The 26,455-nt window shown below is 38.6% G+C and overlaps 1 protein-coding gene across 1 annotated transcript in view; it reads right to left on the reverse strand.

The window, feature by feature from the left end:
• Positions 1–26,455, reverse strand: part of LOC118819331 (mucin-2) — a 34,439-nt gene that overhangs the window by 603 nt on the left and 7,381 nt on the right. Inside the window, 34 exon segments of the mRNA XM_036587070.1 lie at positions 634–754; positions 842–881; positions 1,870–1,998; positions 2,792–2,887; positions 2,978–3,103; positions 4,228–4,268; positions 4,347–4,451; positions 5,955–6,123; positions 6,329–6,360; positions 6,508–6,629; positions 6,781–6,850; positions 7,833–8,005; positions 8,175–8,376; positions 8,850–9,033; positions 9,688–9,926; positions 10,039–10,210; positions 10,319–10,587; positions 10,684–16,440; positions 17,929–18,079; positions 18,081–18,145; positions 18,241–18,284; positions 18,639–18,786; positions 19,201–19,329; positions 19,409–19,565; positions 20,967–21,206; positions 21,292–21,471; positions 21,946–22,053; positions 22,353–22,491; positions 22,568–22,719; positions 22,873–22,973; positions 23,738–23,787; positions 23,903–24,158; positions 25,485–25,611; positions 26,308–26,402. Coding sequence (XP_036442963.1) covers positions 634–754; positions 842–881; positions 1,870–1,998; positions 2,792–2,887; positions 2,978–3,103; positions 4,228–4,268; positions 4,347–4,451; positions 5,955–6,123; positions 6,329–6,360; positions 6,508–6,629; positions 6,781–6,850; positions 7,833–8,005; positions 8,175–8,376; positions 8,850–9,033; positions 9,688–9,926; positions 10,039–10,210; positions 10,319–10,587; positions 10,684–16,440; positions 17,929–18,079; positions 18,081–18,145; positions 18,241–18,284; positions 18,639–18,786; positions 19,201–19,329; positions 19,409–19,565; positions 20,967–21,206; positions 21,292–21,471; positions 21,946–22,053; positions 22,353–22,491; positions 22,568–22,719; positions 22,873–22,973; positions 23,738–23,787; positions 23,903–24,158; positions 25,485–25,611; positions 26,308–26,402 — 10,189 coding nt within the window.

The raw sequence follows: 26,455 nt of genomic DNA on the forward strand, positions 1-26,455 counted from the left end.
AATTGTGTCCCTGTAGAGGACGTGTTAACTTATTTTCACTGCATTTACTTATTTTTTTTTATGTTTTACTATATATATTCCTAATATTGCTTGCTGTATGTATTTTTCCCACCACTGACCAACTGACCTTCCTATTCCGATGACCTCTAAAGCTGTCTCTAGAAATATTTCAAGATTATTCAAGTTTTTTTTTTACTTTTTTAAGTCATTTTATGACAAGAAGAAATTATCTTATTCTATTGGCAGGTACTTGTGTTTGTTTTAAGCATTGTGTTTTAAAAAATGCAAAAGTAAGAGCTAACAGAGTAAGACAATACCTGCAGATGAAAATGACCTAAAACAAGTATATATGTCTAGAAATAAGTTAAATAATTGTATAAAATTCTAACCACCCTTATTATGAGAAATATTAGATATATTGACTAGATTTCAGATATTTTTTCGTGGTGTCATTTCCTCTTGTTTTTTTGCAGTGAAGTGTTTTTTTTCCTAGTCAATCTGAGCCCACTTGTTTTGTGAGGGGCAAGCATCATGTTTTTACTAGTAAACTGATTTAAATCTGAATTCTAACCAGTTCAATATGACAGATGCTGTGTGATGGTGTTACTGGCCTGTTAATATTTTCATACTCACATGGAGAACGTTCCGCAGCTTCCTTCACAGTATGTCAAATCTACCGCAGTAGCGCTGGTGCAGCCATTATTAACCAGGACGGTGCTGTTCTTTTGGACGTTGCATTTGCTTTTCAGTGCACCTGGAGGAAAAGTAAAGATAAAAATGTTAGTGCTTCACCGTACAGTCTTCTTTTATTAAAGAGAAAGTTAAGATTTCAGTCACGTACAGCTTGAGCAGCAGCCATCAGCGTCAGTCTGCTCTGTTCCCTATGAAAAAATAGCACAAAACACAAGTAAGTACTGAACCTTTCACCATAAAGCTAAACATCACTTAATGAGCTCATCCACTGTAGTTTATGTAATGTCAGCAATCATTGGTTTGGTTTCAGTTATTTATAGGATTTTAAGGTTTTATATATATATACATATATATACATATATATATGTATGCGAATGTAATATATATATATATATTAAACCTTAAAATCCTATAAATGCTTTATAAGTGTTATAAATGAAAAAATGTGTATGTCACATATGTAAATTCAATGCAATTTACTTCATAAAACATTTTATCTTGTGAATTTTGTATGTATATATATATATATATATATATATATATATATATATACATACAAAATTCACAAGATAAAATGTTTTATGAAGTAAATTGCATTGAATTTACATAAGTGACATACACATTTTTTTCATTTATAACACTTATAAAGCATTATTCCCAATAAATGGAACTTTAAAGACAGATTTGGATGTTCCCAAACTAAAGTCATAATTTTCTTACATATTTTTCCAAATAATTTTTTCTGCCTTACAAATTCCATAAGCTACATAACAGTGTTATAAACAGAACAAATGCCTATTGCTTTAGTTTCATGTGTTATTTACTTCAGAAAACACTGCATTCTGACATAGGCTGTTTATGAATACTCAAACATTATGTTCTTTAATGCTTTTGCGTGTGTTATGAAGTCCCTGTGTCAGGGTGTAATAGTCATTTGTGGTACTGTGTTTACACTGGCATGCTTTGGCAGACACTCGTGTTATTCACAGTGATTTACAGTGTCATTATGTTTTAGAGGCAGGCGAATGTAATGTGAGAAGTCTAGCCCAGGTGGTGTGGCCAACCTACTTAGGCATGGAATTGAACCCCAGCTTTCATGCAAAGTCTTTAATGGACCTTTTTTCTACTCAGTGCTGAGCTATATCTAATGTGACTTGTTCACGTTCAAATACTTACGGAGACGCAGTCGTCTGGGTTGAAAGCTGGACAGGTGGTCTTGGTCTCTACTGTCACTGGCTCACCATTGATATTTTCACACATGTACTTGACACATTTATTTTGAGGTGAGGACCACGTTTCATTCACCTGCACACAAATAGGCATCCAGATTCAGGGGTTTTTAAGGGATTATGAAATACTAGTACAATCCAACATAGTCTTTAGCGTATATTAAACGGCCCTTGCTTTTTTGGAATAAAAGAGTTTGACATGGTATATGAGCACTGATGTTTCAAAATGGACCGCTCACTCTCCAGTCCATCCAGTCCATATAACTCCGTTGAATTCGGTGTTTATGAATAATCAAATCTTTTACATATAGTTGTATGCAAAAGTTTGAACACCCCAGTGAAATTGCACGTTTTGTTGATTTCTAAGTGAAAATAAATTAACACTTCTATGGGGAGCATGCTTAAATATTATTAAATATTAGCATTAAAATAATACATGAAATATAAAATGTAAACTGTGTCAAAACATTCGCACAGTACACATTTTATGTTTAAACATGTCATTTGACCAGGGGCGCCCAAACATTTGCATACTACTGTATATCTGCATATTCAGCCAAAAGCACATTAGCCCCGTTCATTCACAATGAAGTTATAAGGAGGAAATGAGGTACAAGACAAATCAGCCAATCAGAAAAGAGCTCAGTCTTAAGGGCATGGCAACAAAAACAGCTTGTTTAATCCTAACAGATAAAGAAAGGTTGGAAAATGGTTTATGCAGAAAATAGATTATGATATAAAACCAAAAAAACATCATAACTGGATCTCAGGGAGGAAATAAATGCAAGAAAAATGTAAGATATGGGCTCTTTAAATTCCAAAATCCAATTAGCCAATCAAAAGTCATAATTGAAGGCAGAGTAACGCACTGCGATGGTGTAGGTGACGTTATCAATCACTATCACACAGCTGGTCCTGACACACTGTCCACAGCACTGACCGGCCACAGGCTTGTACTCGTAACCCTGAAGGATGAGAAAGGCAGAAAAAGATTACTCAGAACGAGTTTAGATTTCATACTTGACCCAATTAGCCCTTTTTGATTAGTGGCTTACCGCTGCACAGTTAGGGTTGCAGTCAATTATCACGCACTCTGGGGTGAGCAACTCGGTTGAAGGATCCACAGTGGAGCCACACTTGCAGCTCTTGCACACGTCGTCACTGGGCATGGGGGAGTCCGGCTAGAGAGAATAAAGGAATGAGTAATGATCTATCTCCGCTTTTAAACCGCTCAACAATCTCCAACTAAAGGTGGACGATATGGCAAAAATAGAATACTTTGCAATACTTGAAGACATTTTCGATACACAGTATATATCATGATATTTCATTTTTTTGAGGTTTGGTAAGTTCATAACAAAAAAGCCCACATAATAAATACTATCAGAAACTGCAAGTACAATAATTTTAAATGCTCTTAAAGCTTATGTTCAATTTGTAAATTAAACATGCAGTTGATCAGTGTTCTTTTAAGGGGAACTTCACCCATTTTTGTAAAGTCTACATAAATAAATGATTAAGATGTAAACAGAGTCATTCAGAGTGGTTTGGTGTGAAAAGCACCACTCCAGAGAAATTTACCAAGTCAGAATTGTTCACAGTGGTGGTGATAGGAACCAGATGTCCACCTCTAAAAGCTCCCTCACAGAACGTTATTACATGGAATGGTTATGAATACACTGCCTGAAGTCTGAGACATTGTTTTATGATAGTTTTGAGAAGGTTTTGCCCTAAAACCTGATATTATTATTTTTTAGATGCATTAATGGTGGAGGGATACATGCAGGGCAAAATGGTCCCCAATGAAGACCTATTTTTTTCAGATTTTCCCATCATCAACATTCCATATAAAACTCAGAAGACATGTGTAGGTTCACTGGTGGTTTTGGATAGTAAATAAAATGTCTATATCTGTGTTGTAGTCATGGCGACCCCTGATTCCTGTCACCACCACTGTAAAGAAATCTGAACCATTTCACACCAAACCACTCTAATTCACTCTGTTTTTATCTGAAACACTCAATTATGCAGAAATTTTAGAAAATATGAGGAATTTCCCTTTAAGTTCTAACAATATCCAGTATTCTGCATCCTTACTTTTGTCCCTTCCATATGGTTACTATGTTTACTATTTTGCTTGTGGTTGTTTACTTGTTTGTTTGCCCCATATTTTGTAACCTTTGGTTCGATGCTTATGTTTTCTGTTTATTGATTCTGTAAAGCAAGTTTGAATTTGAGAAAGTCAGTAGATGATGTGCATTATTATAACAATTATTTACTCATTTATCTTCGAATTCCATCTTACCTGATACACTGTTGTGCCATCGACGCAGACATCCATAGGCTCTGTAAAAATAATGTAGCGTGTTAGTTATTCATTTACTGTCCACCTGTATTCATTTTAAAGCACAGGTTCATACTCACTGCAGGTGTACTCAGGACAGCAGGCTCCGGCAGGTGTTTCTACAGATATTGTGAAACCCAGAGAGCAGCCCATTGTTGGATGAATGCACTGGCTCACATCACACTCTGTAAGGGGAAGCACTCACAATGCATTAAACGGTAATGAATAACAGGTGACTTTAATGTTACTGTAAAAGACTAATACAAAAACTCTGGCCAGAAACCCTTGGTCCAGTACTGAAAGTTCCAGTTTTATGTTTTTAGTGCTCAACTCGGTACCAGCCAGACTGAAAGGTATTTGAGGTTGTTCTCCTCTGTGTAGGCTAACACTTGCAGCTGAACAACAATTTAGCGAATTCTTTACTCTTCCAAGTGAATATAAAGTCACCAAACACTATCACATCACCAGTAACAACACCAGAATGTAAACTGGAATCGTATGCTTACATATCGATGCCTACCTTTGGAATTTTTACTTTATGAAGAGTTCACTAAGCTAGTTAGGAAGCTAATGCTAGTAGCATTTATGCTAGCCTCCACAGACAGTGTTTTCACTCATATTTTCACTCTTGACAAAGAAATATATAAACTTTGTGTATTTCTACGCATGATTCTGTGTAATAGACATTTATGTGAGTGTGAGTGCAGATCACTGCAGTATATCACGTCATATCAGCCAATCAAGCTAACTATAACTAGCTAGCAATACAGCTAATTAGTCAAATTAGATGCTTTAGAGTGGTATACAATGACCAAAGTGGTCTTGGCTATGACAGGCTGAGGATACTGTGACTTTTTTGTAAAAAGAATAATGTGTTTTCCATTCAATATTGCTGTAAACATTAAACAAACTGTTTAGCTGGAGCAAAAGGAAAGAGAATAAGTACTTTCTTGATCTTACTAAAATTGAGAAAGTAAAAACTTTGTGGTACAGGCTTTGTTAGCGCTCGCTCTTAGTTTGTGTGACACCACAGTGGTGAACTGGGCTGAAAGTCGATCCCAAAAACATTGAGTCTTTCATTCCAGGTGTTCGGGAATCGAGAATTGACTCAAAAGCTATGGACCTGATTCCACATAGTGACGTTCAAGTTTTCCCGCACTGGCATGCACACAGAGTGTGAGATATTCTGTTGCCCACAACTCACACATTGACAGTCCAGCTGTATTTTACTAGGTGGAAAAAAAAACTACAATGTAAAATTTGTATCAAAAAATTGGCTTACAATCAAACAACATCACCAGAGCCGAAACATCTACCCAACTGAAGGAGGACAGAGGAAAATCAGGTACAACTGACTGAAGCTCCTCTTAGTCAGCTAAGTTAATTTAGCTAGAGTTAGCTTTCTAAATTTCCTTGCTAAGCTCAAATATGATTAATACTGTACCCTTATTTTTGCCAGATTTCTTATTGTACTCTTTAGTTTTGCAAGTCCTTCTCTCTGGCTTAGTTTTTGAAATTGAGATTATTGTGTGGAATCTACTCAGGGAATCCATCGATTCCCATCTATGGAAATGGAGTCAACTTCAAAATTTCTAGAATTGAAAAGCCATACTAGATCTTATGCTATGACACTTGACAAATTTGGTTATTTGAGCAATATTTCAATAGTGTGGCTCCAAATTACTTACCGCATTCATAGCTCTGGCAGCATCCATCCGTTTTGTTGACAATGACTTCACCATTCTTATCACAGACGGGGGTTGGTGTGGTGGGGCACGTGATTGCCTTACACTGAACACTCAGAGTGTCGCCATCACACTCACACATCTGGCAGCCATTCTGCCAAGTGTCATTCGGCTGCAAGACCAGTAAAATATTCATCAGGGCATAAAAAGAAGCCAGTGCACTGTGGCATATCTCACAAAGTAATTTAAATTCAAACTGTTGTAATATTGATTAGCATGTTGAAAAACCTAAAGAAAGCATATAGAAAATATGCTCAAACGTGTTTACTGCTGTGTAAGACTGCAACAAATAATCAGTTTGATGAAAGTATATGTACCATTTTGGGACTCCCATCAGGGCCTGTGCAAGCTGCAAGAGAAAAACAACAAAAAAGGGTTTAATACTGCAAATCTTTAGGCTGCTCCTCTATTTCAGATCATGCTCAACACTAAAGGCTGTAAGTGAAAAAGCATAAAGTGATTCTGCAAAGCTACAGAATGACTGGTGAGGTTTTACCGCAGGAGGTGACGCAGACATCAGAGGATGTGCTGAACTGGATGGTGCCTGGCTCACAGAAGCATCCCTCCTTCATGCCTGTGCTGTTGCTCTCAATCAGGTCCTGATACTTCGCGTTATACCTAATACAATAACACAAACATTTAAGTATGCCTAAGTTGTTGGTTTATTATATATATTTCCTGGCTTTTCTTAATGGTAGAGTTATAATCAAAGCGAAAACCAGGACAATAAATACAGTTTATTTTATTTTTGTGTATGTAAAGGCATTACTGAGCATTGCAGGTTGGCTCCACAGCTGGGCCACAGGCTTTGTAGACTTTAGTGGCAGGACATTTGACCTCTGTGAAAGATGAATGACAGATCCATCACCATCAGCTACCCAATTATAATAATATTGTATAATATATAATTACATTAATATGTTTTGGTTATTTTGTCATGATCTGATCATTGCAGGACATCTTGAACTTGTTACAACATAATTAGACCTTGTGAGGTATATGATGATAATATCTTGTTATCACGATAAACTATATCTTGAAAAGCTTTTCTCAGCATCTTGTGGGTTCCACAACACTGACCAACTGCATGTTTCATTAAAAAAGTTCTTGCCCTTTTTTTGGTTGAGTCTGAATCCCCACAATTGCTGGAAACCAAAAGAGCATAATTGGTCCTGATTAATTAGACATAATTAGAGATTCATAGTATGTGAAACAAATAATAAAACATTGTGTCTGTTCCAACTCATATTGTAAGCTTGTGAACATTTCTTCAAATATTAAACAATCATATGCAAAAGTTCATCCACAGTTTCTACCACATCCTCCATCCCTCCAACAATTGTAACATCTCCTGAGACAAGTCTGCCAATCACTACAGAGACAAGTACTCTCTCCACCAAAACAACAACAATTCCAGAAACATCACCACTGACAAGCATCCACAGTCAAATTAAATGCTTTTTAAGTGAAAGCAACTTAATATCTCTTCTATAGAGAACTTAAATATGGCATTATTCTGCTAAATTTAGTGCACAGTTTATATTTATTTAACATATTGGAATAAAAATAAAAAACATAAAATATAAAATGTGCCATAATTGTTGCACAGGCCACATTTAGGTTCTGTTTTTTTTCAATACGTTAAATTTAACAAATAAACAGTAATTGTGCATTAAGGTGTGCAGAAGTGTTTGCACATGACTATATTGAATTCATATTATACATGGTTTTTCATATTATATTTTTTGCCATGTTGACCACCCTTATTCAGACCTTATGAAGGAGATAAAAGGTTGCTCATTTCACACTGTGTCCACTCACCGCATTCCCCATTGGTGTAGTTCCTCCATTCCACACAGATGCCCTCCTTAGCGCAGGCGGATGCGTAGGCCTGCAGGCTTGTACAGCCAGAGACCTGTGTAATGCACTCGTCGAGTTTGCAGCCATCTACATAAGGCTCAGGAGGAATGGCTTTGCGGCACTCCTCGAACACTCTGACAGACAAAGAACAGCTAGTCTCTTAGCACACTGCCACAATAATGGCAAACAGTTTTGCTGGTATTTTCAGATACACTCTATCACACTGTAAAACAGCCACAGTCACACTGACACTGAGACAGTGGCATGCATTTGCTGACACAAATCATCTTTTTTTATACTTGCCTGCCGTAGATGAGCTCGCAGATAGATGGCTTGCACGTTGTGGGTGAAGTTTCAGGCACACTAGTAGTGCTAACAGGAGTGGGAGTGGTTGTAGATACGCAGTGGTCACCAGGAATCTGCCAGTCAGGAGCCGTTTCGTGGCAAGACCCAGTTTGACCAGAGGGTGTCTGGCAGTCATTTTGTTTGTTGTTATCGCAGGTACCTGGGAAAAGATTGAAGGATTAACATGGTGCAGTCTGATGACTCATAACAAGGTTAATTACACCTTAACTGGTAAAGTCTGATGTAATTAGATTACAAACATCACATCAAGGTAGAATATATTTGAAAATTTGCTACATCAGTTTACAGTAATTTTTGAGGTTTACTATTTTCAGGCAACTTCAGTAAATCAAGCTAAAGTCATTGAGTGTGCATAAACTGCATGATAGCTGGATCACGATGAATGATAACTACTCAAGATAGAAGCAACCGGGTGGGAATCTTAGGGCTACCTCTTCGGATAGTTATTGAAAAACCAGTTAACCATTTATAAAACCAAATGAGCCAGTTAGATCAGAAATGGCCCAAAAGTAGCTAAAAAATTTCACCTTTTAAATCCCTCAAAATATTACATTTTTCAAAAATGACAAGCAGTTGTATGAAGAATCCAGCTATGTGAGAAATTTTACTCACCACACAGACCCACTGTGTTGTTGTGGAACACTGAGTAGGGCAAGTCAATGTTAAATGTGGAGCCTGTGTAGGTCACTTGAACCTGAATTTCTGGAATCTCAACAACGATCTCCACGCCTGTGCTTGAAATGACAAATTTAGCGTTCTTGAAAGCAGGATAGACTCGTTTGTTGTCCACCACAACCTGCAATAATTCAGAAAGACAGACAATCAGAGAAGACGGATATTGTTTTTGTTAGAGCAATGATGTGATATATAAAGTAGAGATGCACAGTGATATTGGAATCATATCAGTATTGGTAGATAATTGTTTAAAAAAATATTTTAGGCATCGGATCATATGATAAGATTTGACCAATAAGTAAATTTTTTGAAGTCAAATATTGTCTTCCAGAAGAGTGGAATGTTTCGGTGACGCTGGGCTACTGTCTGCATTTTAATCTGCATGTTATGTTTCTAAGTAATGTTAACCAGATGGATTTAGTTCCAATTTCTATATTTAATTAATGCGTATACAACAGCAGCAACAGACATATATGTAAAAATATCAACACTGGCGTGCCTCACAGTGGTACGCCACCAATGGCAGCATGCAGCCATGAAAACGTTGCCATAGTGACTACAGAAAATAGATGATTATCAGTAGAGAGCTTTAGCAGTGTCAGTTGTTTATTTAACGTGAACATTTTTTTGTTGCATAATACTGGATAATACTTCAGTAATGAGACATTCGGTATCCATGGCTCCCAAAAAAAGGTCCACCAGTTTATTCAACCACCACAGTCAACGGCAGAAGTTGTGAACTCAGCACTAGTATAAAGTGTACGGGCATAATTACCACATTGGTGACAACACCGTCAGTCTCCGCCTGGGTCAGAACAACCTCCTGGGATTTGTACGTAATGATCATGCTCTGTGGACAGAATGAGCTCCCGCCACTGCAGTGCTTGTTAAGGACGATTTGCAGACTTGGACTGAGAACGTCTTGGACCAAAATGTATGCGCAATTATCACTGAATGTGTACGAAATTCCGTCAAATGTCAGATAATGAGAGCCACCCCATCCACTACAAGAGCCTGTATGAACACATTTAGTACATGAATATGGTTAACATAGAAATCGGAGCATAATCAGGGAAAAATGCACACAATCTGATGCACATGGGTTCTGCAGAAATGCTCAACTTACATTCACAAACATATTTAAAGCAGCAGCCAGATTCATCGTAGACCTTTACAGGGCTTCGGCCATTTGCACATGTTGGTTCATCAACTGGAGGACACTTGTGTGGTATGTAGTCGACTTTGCCATCAGTACATGTTGCTGTGGTGCAGTTATCCACATTCCAGGTTTCACCATTCTGTCAGATTAAAAATGGGAAAAAATGGTTGCAACTACATTTTCTTTGTTTCGTCATAACTTAACTCTTAAAAACAACTTTAAAAACTACTCATTAAGACAAGAATACCTTTCTAGGTGGATCAAGATTGGAACAATCTGAACTTGTAGTTGTAGACGGTGGTGCTGTGCTGGAAATACTTGTGGAAGGGGATGTTGTTGGCTGTACTGTAACTGAAGTGGCGGAAGTAACTGTTGTGGTGCTAGATTCTGTGGTGGTTTTCTGAGGGGGCGGAGTTGTAGCACAGGAATATGCCTTCTTCTCAACATTACATGTGGCATTGCAGAATGCACTAAAGCACCACCCAAAGCCATCAGTTACATTATAAATTATTTCTCCTATAAATAAAACATACATAAATGGTTGTCATATATATTCACTTTTTTTTACTTAGATTCAGAATAAAAAAGTAACGTTTTAGTGAAAACTCTCACCTGGTTGAAAATCTGTGCCATTCACAAAGCAACAGACATGTGCAGTAGAAGTGGGAATTACTTGCGGTTCAGTTGAGACTCTCAGAGGTACAGTAGATGCAGTGATGATTACTTCATGTGTTGTCTTTGAAACGCTTGTTGACGTTGAGATAGATGTGGTTGTCTCCACAACAGCTGTAGTGGAGGAAGTTTCAGCAGTACTTGTGGAAACAGTGGTCTGTTCTTTAGGTGGTTCTGTTGTGGATGAAACACGTTCAGACGATGTGGTCTCAACTTCTGTGGATGTTTCTGCGATTGTGGGGGTAAATACAACTGTTGTTGATGGTACTGCAGTAGATTTGGTAACAGTGGAAGGCTGAGTGGTGGTTACTACTGGCGTCTGGGTCAGTGTTGTTGGAGCAGCTGTGCTTGTCAGTGGTGATGTTTCTGGGGATGTGGCTGTTTCGGTGGAGAGAGTACTTGTAGCTGTAGTGGTTGGCAGACTTGTCTCAGGCGATGTTGCAATTGTTGGAGGAATGGAGGATGTGGTAGAGACTTCACGAGGAGTTGTTGATTCTTCTTGAGTAGTAAATTCAGTTGTAGAAGGAGGTGCTGTTGTCTGCGTAGAAGTGATTGGTGTAGAGGTTGTTACAGTAGGTCTTGCAGACTCTGTGCTTGGAGCGGACGTTTCTGTTGATGGCTGGACAGATGTGGTTGTCTCCACAACAGCCGTAGTGGAGGAAGTTTCAGCAGTACTTGTGGAAACAGTGGTCTGTTCCTTAGATGGTTTTGTAGTGGATGAAACACGTTCGGACGTTGTGGTCTCAACTTCTGTGGATGTTTCTGCGATTGTGGTGGTAAATACAACTGTTGTTGATGGTACTGCAGTAGATTTGGTAACAGTGGAAGGCTGAGTGGTGGTTACTACTGGTGCCTGGGTCAGTGTCGTTGGAGCAGCTGTGCTTGTCAGTGGTGATGTCTCTGGTGATGTGGCTGTTTCGGTGGAGAGAGTACTTGTAGCTGTAGTGGTTGGCAGACTTGTCTCAGGAGATGTTACAATTGTTGGAGGGACGGAAGATGTGGTAGAAACTTCACGAGGGGTTGTCGATTCTTCTTCAGTAGTAAATTCAGTTGTAGAAGGAGGTGCTGTTGTCTGCGTAGAAGTGATTGGTGTAGAGGTTGTTACAGTAGGTCTTGCAGACTCTGTGCTTGGAGCGGATGTTTCTGTTGATGGCTGGACAGATGTGGTTGTCGCTACAACAGCTGTTGTGGAGGAAGTTTCAGCAGTACTTGTGGAAACAGTGGTCTGTTCCTTAGGTGGTTTTGTAGTGGATGAAACACGTTCGGATGTTGTGGCCTCAACTTCTGTGGATGTTTCTGCGATTGTGGTGGTGATTACAGCTGTTGTTGATGGTATTTCAGTGGATTTGGTAACAGTGGAAGGCTGAGTGGTGGTTACTACTGGTGCCTGGGTCAGTGTCGTTGGAGCAGCTGTGCTTGTCAGTGGTGATGTCTCTGGTGATGTGGCTGTTTCGGTGGAGAGAGTACTTGTAGCTGTAGTGGTTGGCAGACTTGTCTCAGGAGATGTTACAATTGTTGGAGGGACGGAAGATGTGGTAGAAACTTCACGAGGGGTTGTCGATTCTTCTTCAGTAGTAAATTCAGTTGTAGAAGGAGGTGCTGTTGTCTGCGTAGAAGTGATTGGTGTAGAGGTTGTTACAGTAGGTCTTGCAGACTCTGTGCTTGGAGCGGATGTTTCTGTCGATGGCTGGACAGATGTGGTTGTCTCTACAACAGCCGTTGTGGAGGAAGTTTCAGCAGTACTTGTGGAAACAGTGGTCTGTTCCTTAGGTGGTTTTGTAGTGGATGAAACACGTTCGGATGTTGTGGCCTCAACTTCTGTGGATGTTTCTGCGATTGTGGTGGTGATTGCAGCTGTTGTTGATGGTGTTTCAGTGGATTTGGTAACAGTGGAAGGCTGAGTGGTGGTTACTACTGGCATCTGGGTCAGTGTCGTTGGAGCAGCTGTGCTTGTCAGTGGTGATGTTTCTGGCGATGTGGCTGTTTCGGTGGAGAGAGTACTTGTAGCTGTAGTGGTTGGCAGACTTGTCTCAGGAGATGTTACAATTGTTGGAGGGACGGAGGATGTGGTGGAAACTTCACGAGGGGTTGTCGATTCTTCTTCGGTAGTAAATTCAGTTGTAGAAGGAGGTGCTGTTGTCTGCGTAGAAGTGATTGGTGTAGAGGTTGTTACAGTAGGTCTTGCAGACTCTGTGCTTGGAGCGGATGTTTCTGTTGATGGCTGGACAGATGTAGTTGTCTCCACAACAGCCGTAGTGGAGGAAGTTTCAGCAGTACTTGTGGAAACAGTGGTCTGTTCTTTAGGTGGTTTTGTCGTGGATGAAACACGTTCAGACGTTGTGGTCTCAACTTCTGTGGATGTTTCTGCGATTGTGGTGGTAAATACAACTGTTGTTGATGGTACTGCAGTAGATTTGGTAACAGTGGAAGGCTGAGTGGTGGTTACTACTGGCGCCTGGGTCAGTGTCGTTGGAGCAGCTGTGCTTGTCAGTGGTGATGTTTCTGGCGATGTGGCTGTTTCGGTGGAGAGAGTACTTGTAGCTGTAGTGGTTGGCAGACTTGTCTCAGGCGATGTTACAATTGTTGGAGGGATGGAGGATGTGGTAGAAACTTCACGAGGGGTTGTTGATTCTTCTTCAGTAGTAAATTCAGTTGTAGAAGGAGGTGCTGTTGTCTGCGTAGAAGTGATTGGTGTAGAGGTTGTTACGATAGGTTGTGTGGATTCTGTGCTTGGCATGGATGTTTCTGTTGATGGCTGGACAGATGTGGTTGTCTCCACAACAGCAGTAGTGGAGGAAGTTTCAGCAGTACTTGTGGAAACAGTGGTCTGTTCTTTAGGTGGTTTTGTCGTGGATGAAACACGTTCAGACGTTGTGGTCTCAACTTCTGTGGATGTTTCTGCGATTGTGGTGGTAAATACAACTGTTGTTGATGGTACTGCAGTAGATTTGGTAACAGTGGAAGGCTGAGTGGTGGTTACTACTGGCGTCTGGGTCAGTGTCGTTGGAGCAGCTGTGCTTGTCAGTGGTGATGTTTCTGGGGATGTGGCTGTTTCGGTGGAGAGAGTACTTGTAGCTGTAGTGGTTGGCAGACTTGTCTCAGGCGATGTTACAATTGTTGGAGGGATGGAGGATGTGGTAGAAACTTCACGAGGGGTTGTTGATTCTTCTTCAGTAGTAAATTCAGTTGTAGAAGGAGGTGCTGTTGTCTGTGTAGAAGTGATTGGTGTAGAGGTTGTTACAGTAGGTCTTGCAGACTCTGTGCTTGGAGCGGATGTTTCTGTTGATGGCTGGACAGATGTGGTTGTCTCCACAACAGCCGTAGTGGAGGAAGTTTCAGCAGTACTTGTGGAAACAGTGGTCTGTTCCTTAGGTGGTTTTGTAGTGGATGAAACACGTTCAGATGTTGTGGCCTCAACTTCTGTGGATGTTTCTGCGATTGTGGTGGTGATTGCAACTGTTGTTGATGGTACTGCAGTAGATTTGGTAACAGTGGACGGCTGAGTGGTGGTTACTACTGGCACCTGGGTCAGTGTTGTTGGAGCAGCTGTGCTTGTCAGTGGTGATGTCTCTGGCGATGTGGTTGTTTCGGTGGAGAGAGTACTTGTAGCTGTAGTGGTTGGCAGACTTGTTTCAGGAGATGTTACAATTGTTGGAGGGACGGAAGATGTGGTAGAAACTTCACGAGGGGTTGTTGATTCTTCTTGAGTAGTAAATTCGGTTGTAGAAGGAGGTGCTGTTGTCTGCGTAGAAGTGATTGGTGTAGAGGTTGTTACAGTAGGTCTTGCAGACTCTGTGCTTGGAGCGGATGTTTCTGTTGATGGCTGGACAGATGTGGTTGTCTCCACAACAGCCGTAGTGGAGGAAGTTTCAGCAGTACTTGTGGAAACAGTGGTCTGTTCCTTAGGTGGTTTTGTAGTGGATGAAACACGTTCAGATGTTGTGGCCTCAACTTCTGTGGATGTTTCTGCGATTGTGGTGGTGATTGCAACTGTTGTTGATGGTACTGCAGTAGATTTGGTAACAGTGGAAGGCTGAGTGGTGGTTACTACTGTCGTCTCTTCAGTGGTTACAGTGGCGGATGAAGATAAAGGCTTTGTTGTTACAGGTATTGTGAGAGTAATGTATGGGATTGTTTGGGTTATAGGTGCGATAGAGGTCTCCAGTGTGGTGGATGTAGTGCTAGTAAAAACTTCTGTTTTAGCAGCTTTCGTGGTTGTAGGTGTTTCTGGCAATGTCCCTGTTGTAGGAGTTACTGACACTGTAGAGGTGAGAATTACTTGTTTTTCAGTTGAGACTTTTGGAGTAACAGTGGATGCAGTCAGAATTATTTCACGTGTTGTCGTTGCAATGCTTGTTAATTCTGTTGATGGCTGGACAGATGTGGTTGTCTCCACAACAGCTGTAGTGGAGGAAGTTTCAGCAGTACTTGTGGAAACAGTGGTCTGTTCCTTAGGTGGTTTTGTAGTGGATGAAACACGTTCGGACGTTGTGGCCTCAACTTCTGTGGATGTTTCTGCGATTGTGGTGGTAAATACAACTGTTGTTGATGGTACTGCAGTAGATTTGGTAACAGTGGAAGGCTGAGTGGTGGTTACTACTGGCGTCTGGGTCAGTGTCGTTGGAGCAGCTGTGCTTGTCAGTGGTGATGTCTCTGGCGATGTGGTTGTTTTGGTGGAGAGAGTACTTGTAGCTGTAGTGGTTGGCAGACTTGTCTCAGGAGATGTTACAATTGTTGGAGGGACGGAGGATGTGGTAGAAACTTCACGAGGGGTTGTTGATTCTTCTTCAGTAGTAAATTCAGTTGTAGAAGGAGGTGCTGTTGTCTGCGTAGAAGTGATAGGTGTAGAGGTTGTTACAGTAGGTTTTGTGGACTCTGTGCTTGGAGCGGATGTTTCTGTTGATGGCTGGACAGATGTGGTTGTCTCCACAACAGCCGTAGTGGAGGAAGTTTCAGCAGTACTTGTGGAAACAGTGGTCTGTTCTTTAGGTGGTTTTGTAGTGGATGAAACACGTTCGGACATTGTGGTCTCAACCTCAGTGGAAGTTTCTGCGATTCTGGTGGTGATTACAATTGTTGTTGATGGTGTTTCAGTGGATTTGGTAACAGTGGAAGGCTGAGTGGTGGTTACTACTGGCATCTGGGTCAGTGTCGTTGGAGCAGCTGTGCTCGTCAGTGGTGATGTTTCTGGTGATGTGGTTCTTTCAGTGTAGAGAGTACTCGTAGCTGTAGTGGTTGGCAGACTTGTCTCAGGGGATGTGGTAACTTCATGAGAGGTTGTTGATTCTTCGGTTGTAGGAGGCCGTACTGTTGTCTGCGTAGAAGTGATTGGTGTAGTGGTTGGTACAATAGGTTTTGCAGACTCTGTGCTAGGAGCGGATGTTCCTGTTGGTGGCTGGACAGATGTGGTTGTCTCCACTACAGCAGTAGTGGAAGAAGTTTCAGCAGCACTTGTGGAAACAGTGGTCTGTTCCTTAGGTGGTTTTGTGGTGGATGAAACACGTTCAGACGTTGTGGCTGTTTCTGAAGTTGTGGTGGTAAATCCAACTGTTGTTGATATTATTTTAGTAGATTTGCTAACAGTGAAAGGCTGAGTGGTGGTTTGTACTGGTGCCTGGGTTGGTGTACTTGTCAGTGTTGATGCTTTAGATGATGCTGTGGTTTCTGTGGCAAACGTTGTTGTTGCTGTTGACGTTTCTGTTAAGGGGTGAATGAAAAACATTTATTCAGTATCAGTCATTATGTGTTTGTATTATGTATACAATTGCCATTCATTTGTCATTGAGGGGATCTATGATTTTTGAGTTTATGCTTACCTTAGCAAGTACATTCAAAATAATGCTAATGCTATCTTCTGACTTACCTTTGACGTACTATCCTTGAATGGGTATGCTTTTATGCTTAAGTTTTCATATTTGAAAAAAGCATGTTTTAAACTCCAAATTGTTTGGAAGGATCAGATGGTGCCCCCTCCTCATTTTTTTAGAAAATAAGCACAACATTTTTTTGTGTAAATCCTTATACTGTCACCTTAAATTTTTCATTCATAATTGTTTTTGTACCTGTCTTTGTTAATAGTTCCAACTATCATTTACACATGCTCTTGGCCATGCCATACTGCTTGTTTTATTGAGTGGTGATGATTTCATGAATAACTATGCTTTTTCTGCATTGGTATTGAAAATGCTTGTAAGGGCTATAGCTTTGTTTTTCAAAGACATTTCAAAGAGCTGGCAAGTCTGTCAGCAGTTTGTGTTTCATGACTAAAAATTCACCTTGACTTTCATTTGAGACAGCAGACAGAAATTTATTACCCAGCATCTGAGGTGTCTCTCCATCACTGAACTCTATAAATGCTGTGAACATTTGCCATTTTACAAAAGGGAACTAAACTAACATGCTAAGCCCAAATGATTTAGCATGTTATTTTTAAACAGGTAGGGAATTCCTGGTAGTACTATAGCTGCTTATGTGTGAGTCGTACACAAACAAACAGTGTGGTATATATACAGTATTGTTCAAAAGTGTTGAATCACTGTTCAAATGTTTGGAATCAGTGTTTTTAATAATAGAAAACCAATCTGGATAATGATAAATGTATAAAATAATTCAAATGTATTAGTCCTGTGTGACTTTACAGGTTTATAAATAGGATACGAAAAAGTGGTAAACAATAATGAAGAAATGTTAGATGTGAGAATGATGAGCAGACTTGTATACGATTTTGAAATGAATGTTAAAGCTGGAACATAATTCTTCATATTTCAAAAGAAGTGGTGGTCACATCTCCAGGCAGATAACTTGATGTAAATAGTATATATTACAGTATATCTTTTTCCTTTAACATTTTTTCTTGAGAAATATTGAATAAAACATTCAAATTCCATCAAAAATCCTCACTGTATAAGTTGTTACTGTATGAAAAATAACGAACACTGTCAATATGACAAGTGATTCAAAACTTTTAAACATTTGTGTTGATGTCTTTATTAATCATGCAAATTCCACACAGATTAAATCAACCTTACAGGATCAGAACTCACAGTGGAAGAGGAAGAAAAGCACAACAACAACAACAAACCCAACAGATCCAGTAGGTGCTTTGCCTTCAAATAAGGAGAGTAAAATAAAGCTACATGAACATTTGCTGACACTGAATAACATTTTGTTTCATTAGAAACATACCTGGTGTGGTGAAAACAAACACAGTTGTAGGCACTGGTGTTGTCGTCGGTTTCTGGGTTGTGGTTGGTGGTGTTGTGGTTTCGCAAGGTGTCACTGTCTTATTGATGTTTCCATTCTCAGCACATATAGCTGTAATGCAGCCTCCCAGTCCCATCTGTTGTGTGGTAAATGATGTCTCCGTAGTGGTACACAGTATTATTATGTGTGCATGTACAAGCTGCAACAACAGAATAAAGTTACATTTAGATGAAACAGACTGCATATCTGAAATCAAATTAAGGAAACAGGCAGAAATGGGCAAAGAATGCTCACCATGTACATCGAACGTGCAGGTCACGCCATATGATGAGCATACACTTAAAAAAGGAAAGAAAAGAATTTTTAGAAGTTTTTAAGATATGCTGTCAAGCTGTATAGTCAGACAACAAATGGTTTCCAGTAACAATCTATTTAAAGATAATACTAAAACAGATGAGCGTTTATTCACTGTGCCTTCTTGTTGTTTATTGTTATTTATTATATAGTCAAGCAGTATGGATTACATATGATTGTAGGCATGTGTGAGTAGAGAAAAGGGAGTTATGATCATTCAAATAAAAAAGAAAAATGAATGTTCTGTGTCACTATACTGTTTTTTTGACAAAAGCAGTAGCATTGGGTTTGATTTAATGTACATTGTGGGACTAAATCGAAGGTTTTATTATACATACCATGTCTCGCAGTTCTTTTGAGTTGGGACGGTCTGGCCATTGTCATAATGATCCATTCCAACATAGCAGCCACACTGATCCTGTGCCACACATTTCATGGATTCTTCATCAAAGAAGGGCTGCTCAGCTGAACATTCAGGATAGCAACCTGCAAGAGAACAAGGAGGAGCATGGAATGACCATAACTGTGATTTTGATACCACATACAATCTATCAATTCAGCAAACTGACTTTTAAAAAATGTGTTACTATTTTTTATAGGTCTTAGTTCAAACCTATAAGATGGTGAAACAGTGTAGGCTATAAAAATCATAATGTATATTATAGAAATCAAAAATCATGTTGCATCAAGAATTATTTTAGCATCGCATTTAGGCATCCTGAATCGAAACTCCCCCTAGAGATTCCCACCCCTAATTATTACTGAATACTTTTACTGCAATTTCTCTAAAAGTCTCAGGGAGCATGTCTCTACAATGCAACTTCAGAGCACCAAATCTCATGTTATGAATGTAAATAACATCAGTAAATTCTAGTCGTTATTACAGACACAAGCCCCTACCTTCCAGTGCTGGTAACAGGTGAGAGCAGGTTCCTTTGGGGTTCCTGCACGTCTTCATGCACGGGGCGCCACAAGGTTTATAGTGCCACTCACACTCCCCAGGAGGGTTGTAGTAATCGCAGAAAAGTGCTGTAGGAAGGACACAAGGTTAACCTCACTCTTTTCTTTTTTTGGCTCAGTTAATTTGAAATAGCTGTTAGTGACTTACGGCAGATCTTAGGCGTTCTCCATGCAACACAGACTCCAACTGCATTACAGGCTGCTGCATATGAAGCAACAGCAGTGCAGAAACACTCGCAGTCTCCACCAGTATCACAAGCACATGCGTCACTCACACAAGCAGAGTAGAAAGAAGCTGGATCCACCTTGAAAGACATGTTATGCACAGTGTTACTTCTTGTTCTACTCCTAAAAGGCTTAATTATTAAGCACAAAAAATTGTTTTATACTATTTTAAACTGCATTATTTTCCAAACTGTACTGCTAATCACAGATTTGAAGTTCTGACTTCTGAAATGAAACTTTGTTTCACGTAACTGACTCAGTAGATTGCTTTCACCCCCTCATTCATGAGAGTATTACAGCAGAGCAAAGCAAAAGTACATTTTGTACAACTACTACTTTGTATTTTTATTTGTATCATCATTATTATTTGTTTATTTATTTGTATTTTACTTTTGTATTGTATCTCCAGTCTTCCTAGTCAAACATAGTGGCAGAACCCATTAAAATTTACATTTTGGCTTTGTGTGTGTTTGTGTGTGTGTGTGTGTGTGTTGGGGAGGGGCATTTTGCAAAAAGTAATACCTGCATGATATTGTGTTTCACAGACTGCTGTAGCTGTGATAGAGTATAGAGTGATCCAGCAAACATTTTAATGTGATGCGCAAACTAATGTTTATGCATTCACATTATGTGAAATCTGCTAAATGTCAGTTGTAGTGTTCTTACTGTTACTCAGAAGCATAACAAGTCACTACCTTTCAAAGATGTATGCAAAAGTTTGAAGACCCCCATTCAAAATACATGCTTTGTCGATTTTCTAAGAGTTAACACATCCTCTACAGTAAACATAAACTTAAATATGCCAAATGTCTGTACATTTTAGAGCACAATTCTATTTGTTTACTGAATATAATAATTTGTAAAATATAAAGCAAAGCATATTAAATTTGCCACAGCTATTGTACATGCCACATTTTATGTTTTATTTTTTCCAATATGTTAAATACTAATTGTGTATTAAGGTGCAGAAGTCTGTCTCTGTTGAGGATGTGTTCACTTATTTACACTTAGAAAATCAACAAAACAAATAATTTGTCCAAACTTTTGCATACAACTGTATGCTCACTTAAAATATGCAAAATAAACACTTTCATGATGATTAGAAAATAGAAATGCTCCACAGTTTTATAGAATAAAACCACTTTCCATTAATTTACATGAAAAACTAAGAAAGTATTCTTTTTTTGGACAGCATCGATATGCTCAGGGGTACAAAAATTATAGGCTGCGGTTCTGTATGTCTGTTTAATGAGTATTGAAGTATGTTGTAGCCAAAGTAGTGACCCCCAGTGTTTTCACTACTCTACTGCATGTGAAAGAAGCTTCTACTGCGACCCATTCATCCAATGTCAATGTTCTAATTAATGTTTGCAAACAAAGCAGAAATAGAATCCAGTCTCCATCCTGCTTTCTGGGTACTTATACACATATTTTCAACCTCCTAAAGTACATTTACACAGACTTAGAATGGCCACTGGTACCTCTGAATGGCAGGCTGAGAAGACATCACTCTTGATAATGCTGCACTGTCTCTGTGCCCATGCCTGCCTATAGGGATTATTGGCACATGGATCTTGGACAACCAAGGCCTCTGGACAAGTGGGGGAGAACTTCCAGCTATTGCCAAAGCTAAGGGCATCGACCACAACTTCTTGACTCCTTGTGGTAAAGTCATTGGATGCGCTGCCGTCATAGTTTCCACATAGACCGCATACACGTCCCTGTACGTGAGAAAGCGGAATATATCAGACTTATATAGGCTTTAAATAGAGGAAGACGCCATAAAAATGTGGCATTAATACTTACACTGAATTCAGGACTGAGCTTGATGTATATGCTTGTTTTCCTGTCCCATATGAGGATCACACCGTTGGTGGTCTCAATCACCAAGTAGCTTCCCATAGTGCGAATCTGATAGGGGATTTCTTCACCCACATCTCTCTGGACCAGCTGGTGGCTTCCGTCAGAAAGCACAAGCTCATTGCTCTAATAAAGAATGACATTTTTTATGAAGAGTCCTTGCGCTAAAGTTCAGCAGTTTTTCAAAATTTCTGTATAACTTAATTTTATCTTAAAATGTCAGGTCATTCAGAGTGGTTTGGGGTGAAATGCTCTGCTCTGGAGAAATGTACGAGTCAGAATTGTTCACAGTGGTAGTGATAGGAACCACACATCTACTGTTTTACAGTAGTTTTAAGATAAAGTTTAGGCTTAAAGTGTAGTTTTTAATCCATGTGGATTAAAATGATTTTTAAATCATTATTAAACATATTTGTGTTGTAGTCATGGTGACCCCTGGTTCCTATCACCATCACTGTAAACACACCTGAACCATTTTACACCAAACCACTCTGAATTACTCTGCTTACATCTTGACAATTGAATTATGCAGAAATTCGGAGAAATTCCCCTTCAGTGATTTAAGCTTTGGCAAGCCATTTGTGAGCATGATGTACTCACTCCTACAAAGAACTTGATAGCCTTGGAGCAGGTTGTGCCAGTGGTTCCGCAGGGAATGTTTTCAGTGATAATTCTAAAGGTTCCAGTGCTGTTACTGCTGCAGAAGTCCTGTAAATTATAAAAGGGTTAATTGTAAATACAAATGCAAATGTTGTGCTTTTCATTTTATGTACTATACTGGACACATGCAGCAGTTTTACACAGAAGTATTTATTTTACTGACTATGTGAGCATTTATGGGAAAATATAGTATTATTTCTCGCCGTACGCTTTAGCATTTGCTAATAAAATGATTTTGTGTTCAGTAACCCACCTAATAAAACACAAAATGTACTATCAACTATTAAATTTGACTTCATTGTCCTATAATTCTTTTGATATGTTCAGATGTAGCATAAAATCAGTACCTGAGCAAGTGTGTATTCACAGTTTCCATTGAAAACGTATCTTTTTTCATCAAAAGTTATGTAATGACCGTCTCCATACACACTGCAGGTTGCACTGCATTGATTTGTGGTGCAGGTCCATTTTCTGTCCTTACAAGTGCTGTAACAGAACAATACATAAGTATCCAAATGCCACACTCTGAATAATAAAACATGAAGAAAAAAGTCTAACATACCATGTATTACAGTCAACTTTAACAGTCTCTCCAGAGTTGTAGAAAACTCCATTATGGATGCATGGACAGCTGTCTTCGGTAACGCACGCACCGTTCGCATCTAAAACCAGCCCAGCGGGACACATGCAGCCAGACACGCAGCCTGTGCTGATCTGCAGGGACAAAGTGTCACATTTATGTTGTTCAGAACTGAATCACAAAAACGTCTGTTTTTATAAACAATTACTAATAAGTAGAATCAAAATCTGCTTCTGTTTAGCCACAAAATCTGGAGTCCTGTGACCATTTTTCATATGATTACTCACGCAGGCCATGTCCAGTGTTTGGCAGCTCTTCTGACATTCTGAGCCTTTGCTTCCAGGGTCAGCAATGGAGCAGTTGAAGAAAGTCATTGGAGCTGTGCATTCTAGAGTAAAGAAAGACAAATATGGCAAAAATAGTATAGCGCAATACATAATAATAATACACCTCAAACTATAATGATTTTATTCAGTGTTTTACAAACTGCACTGCACTAAATCCAATTAAACAGGCCTCCCTTTTAATGAAGCATTTAGTTAGTCAGTGTTCTTTAAGTACTGACGATATCAACAATATGCTCAACAAAGCATATGGTGGCATAATTTATCATGATAACAATAATATATTGTCATATTGCCCAGCCCTAAATACAGTATATGATGAAGCTACTCAAGAGTATAATATTAGTTACAATTTGTAAACATTTTTTTCTACTTGATTCAAAATTTCAAATAAAGTAAGAGGTATATATAAATGAGTAAACTTGGTAGTTAAAATTACTTGTGCAGTGATGTACAGGAAAGTACAGTTACATGTGCAGTATTGTACACTACTAAATGTAATTTTTTATTGAAAAGTTTTAGAAACCTGTTATTTTAAGAATCATAAACAGCTTAGCGCATTTTTTTTCCAATCTGTCCCAATTTCCCTACACAACAAAAGAAACATTTTACATTGATTTGAACCTCAAAAACCTAATTTTGTGTTCAGTTCAGTGCATTTTAGTTTGTAATTACTTCATAATTTCAGTAGATTAAATCTCATTTTACTCTTTAATTTTTTTTTGTTTTTGATCTTGTAAAACAGTTTTTTAAATGTGCATATAAAAAGTGATCTAATAATAATTCTCAGTACCATGTGCTTACATACCTGGTCCTTTTGGTTCACCAATGCAGTTCAGTTTTCCTTGCTTGCAGGTGCTGAGATGGGATAGATTCGACAGATTAAAATCACAAAATTATTATTCTCTGGTCATTTTACTTGAGGACACATTAGCTTCTTTTCTTTTTTTCCCCTCCAAAGATCAGCCCTTACCATACAGTGCCATCTTTGCTAATGACTTCGCCAGACTGGACCACTTTGTTGGAGTCATAACATGGGCAGCTGGCCGCGTCCACACATTCGCCATTATCATTCAGGTACGTCCCTTCTGCACAGCCACAACCGTCTACTGGTTCAAAAGGAATGCTGCAGGAATAGTCTGGCTGGCCGAGGGAGCGACAGGTACGGTCACAGCTGGTCATGTTGTAGGAGTAGACCATGGTGCTGGGACAGGACAGGGTGTAGTTTTCTGTGGGAAGATGTACAACAGCAGTTAGATGTGTGTTTTAATATTAATACTGATGTTCATTTCTATAAATCAAATACTGTTAAAGTCAGGATTCTCATCCATAATATGTGATAACTCTCTGTGAATGTGATACGTTGTCTTTTACAGTCTCTTAAGTTCCAAGTATTACCCAGGTAAGTGTGAGCCACAAGCTCTAAAGTACTAGATAATTCATTTAGGTAACATAACGGTGAGCTCCAAGGCTGTCTAAATAACCCTGAACTACCCAACAGGTTCTAGATATTAAGTGAGTTAGAATGTGGTACAAACTCCACAGTACTGTGTGATTATTTTGAGTAAAAAGTAGCAGGTAGTTATATGGCGTCAAAAGATTGTGCCAAGTACAAAGAATCTCATACACACGGTATATATTATGTTTATTATTACCTTTTATTTACTTATAAATAAATCTGAAAGCAGTGATTCTTACTGTTGTTTACTGGGTTCTTACCTTTTACTTCAGAAAACCCTGTATTTTGTTAGGTCATAATACTACTACTAATAATTATTAACTCAATGTATAATGTTAAATCCATGTTAAATGTATAATCTTAAATGCAGAGTGCTACAAACCAATGGTGAAAACAATGGAAAACAACATATATAAAACAAATGACCAAATGCCTATAAGTGTTAATAAAAAACTAAGTTAATCAAAAAAGTCAAACTACAAATCTAAAAAAAACAAAAATATATATAATATATATATATATATATATATATTATATATATATGTAACAAGTATTCAGTAACTTTTAAAGCATTTTAAGCTAAGAGAATAGTCGAGGTTCTCTACAAGAAAAAGCTCTCTCACAGATTGAAGTTTGCAGAGAAGTTTACTTTGTACTTACACTTATCAGATGAATATCTAGAACCTGTTGGGAATTTCAGTGTAAACAATTTAGGTTCTCACTATCATGTTACCCTAAATTATTACTTAGGGGACTGTAAAAGAAGCTGTACCAAGAATATCTGCTCGAATTGGAGATTTTTTCACAAATGTAAACAGTTTTTTTCAACTGCATTAATTTTCATTGTAACACAATTGAATCGTGATGGTTTCAGTTATTTATCAGAGGTATTAAGTCTTCAGATCCTGTTTCTTTCAGCCCATATTTACTTTCCTAAATAAATAGCCTCAAACATGGCACCATATTTGAGTTAGGTCAGAGCATTTATTAACTTGTCCTTAGGTCAATATGAAATCTGCTAGGACGTGCTAAGCAGGTATTTTATTGAGTGGCGTGACAGTTTCACATTTAAAATCTGACAGGAAAATCAACTCACTACAGGCAGCGTCTCTCCAGCCAGTGATGAGTATCCCCCTAGCAGCACACGTGTGTGCATAGGCTGACAGAGCAGCGCACATGCAGTCCTCCGTTTTCTCACAGTTACAGGTGTCATATATACAGTTCTGTGGGGAAAATAAAAAATCAGTGTGAAAGGTTAGAGGAAGGAAAAAGTTTCTTTTCTTGGAGAATTCAATATTTCCTACATGGTAAGTTATAAAAGAAAAAAGATTATCTCTTTTGCAATGGCTAATTGAGTTTATATGTAGTACATATAGGCTTACATTTCAAGATAACCTTATATAATTGATCCTCTTTTGTTTATTTACATTCATCCTTAATATTGTCGCTGTCCAAAGGAAAACATTTTTGTTGATTTTTGTTGATTTTGTTGATTTTTAGTTTTCCGCATCATTTGAACACAGTGGCTGTCCTTTACATTGTGTGAAAATTTAGTGATAAATGGACCAATAGCAATGATCTAAAATTACTTTGCATTGACTAACATTTAAAGTAAAAAACGTTTTCTTTGGAAAGCAACGATATTTTAATATTTGTAGTATTTGTAGTCTCTATTATGTACTCAATTTTGTGTAAAATCTTAGAAATCAATTAAAAATCAATCATAAAAAGAAAAAAGATGTTTAACTTTAACAATTTTTAATGTAAATAATGTAAATATTTTTTACTCCATGTAATTTCAGACCATTTTTAGTGGTCCATTCTTCATGAAATGTTCACACCGTGTTCACACACTGAACAATTTCAAATAGTGTAGAAAATGCAAACCACAAAACAACAAAGTTTATAATTTAACTTACTGCTTTGTAGGTGTCAGGTTGGATTTCAGAATGGCAGGGGGAGAAAACTCCGGATTTATCCGACAGCAGGGAACACCAATACTGTGCATATTTCTCTGTAAACAGAACAAATGGTGCTTACTCATATTTGTCACTGGGAAGTGAAGTC

The sequence above is a fragment of the Colossoma macropomum genome, unplaced genomic scaffold (assembly GCF_904425465.1).
Source record: "Colossoma macropomum unplaced genomic scaffold, Colossoma_macropomum, whole genome shotgun sequence".
Classification (NCBI taxonomy): Eukaryota; Metazoa; Chordata; class Actinopteri; order Characiformes; family Serrasalmidae; genus Colossoma; species Colossoma macropomum.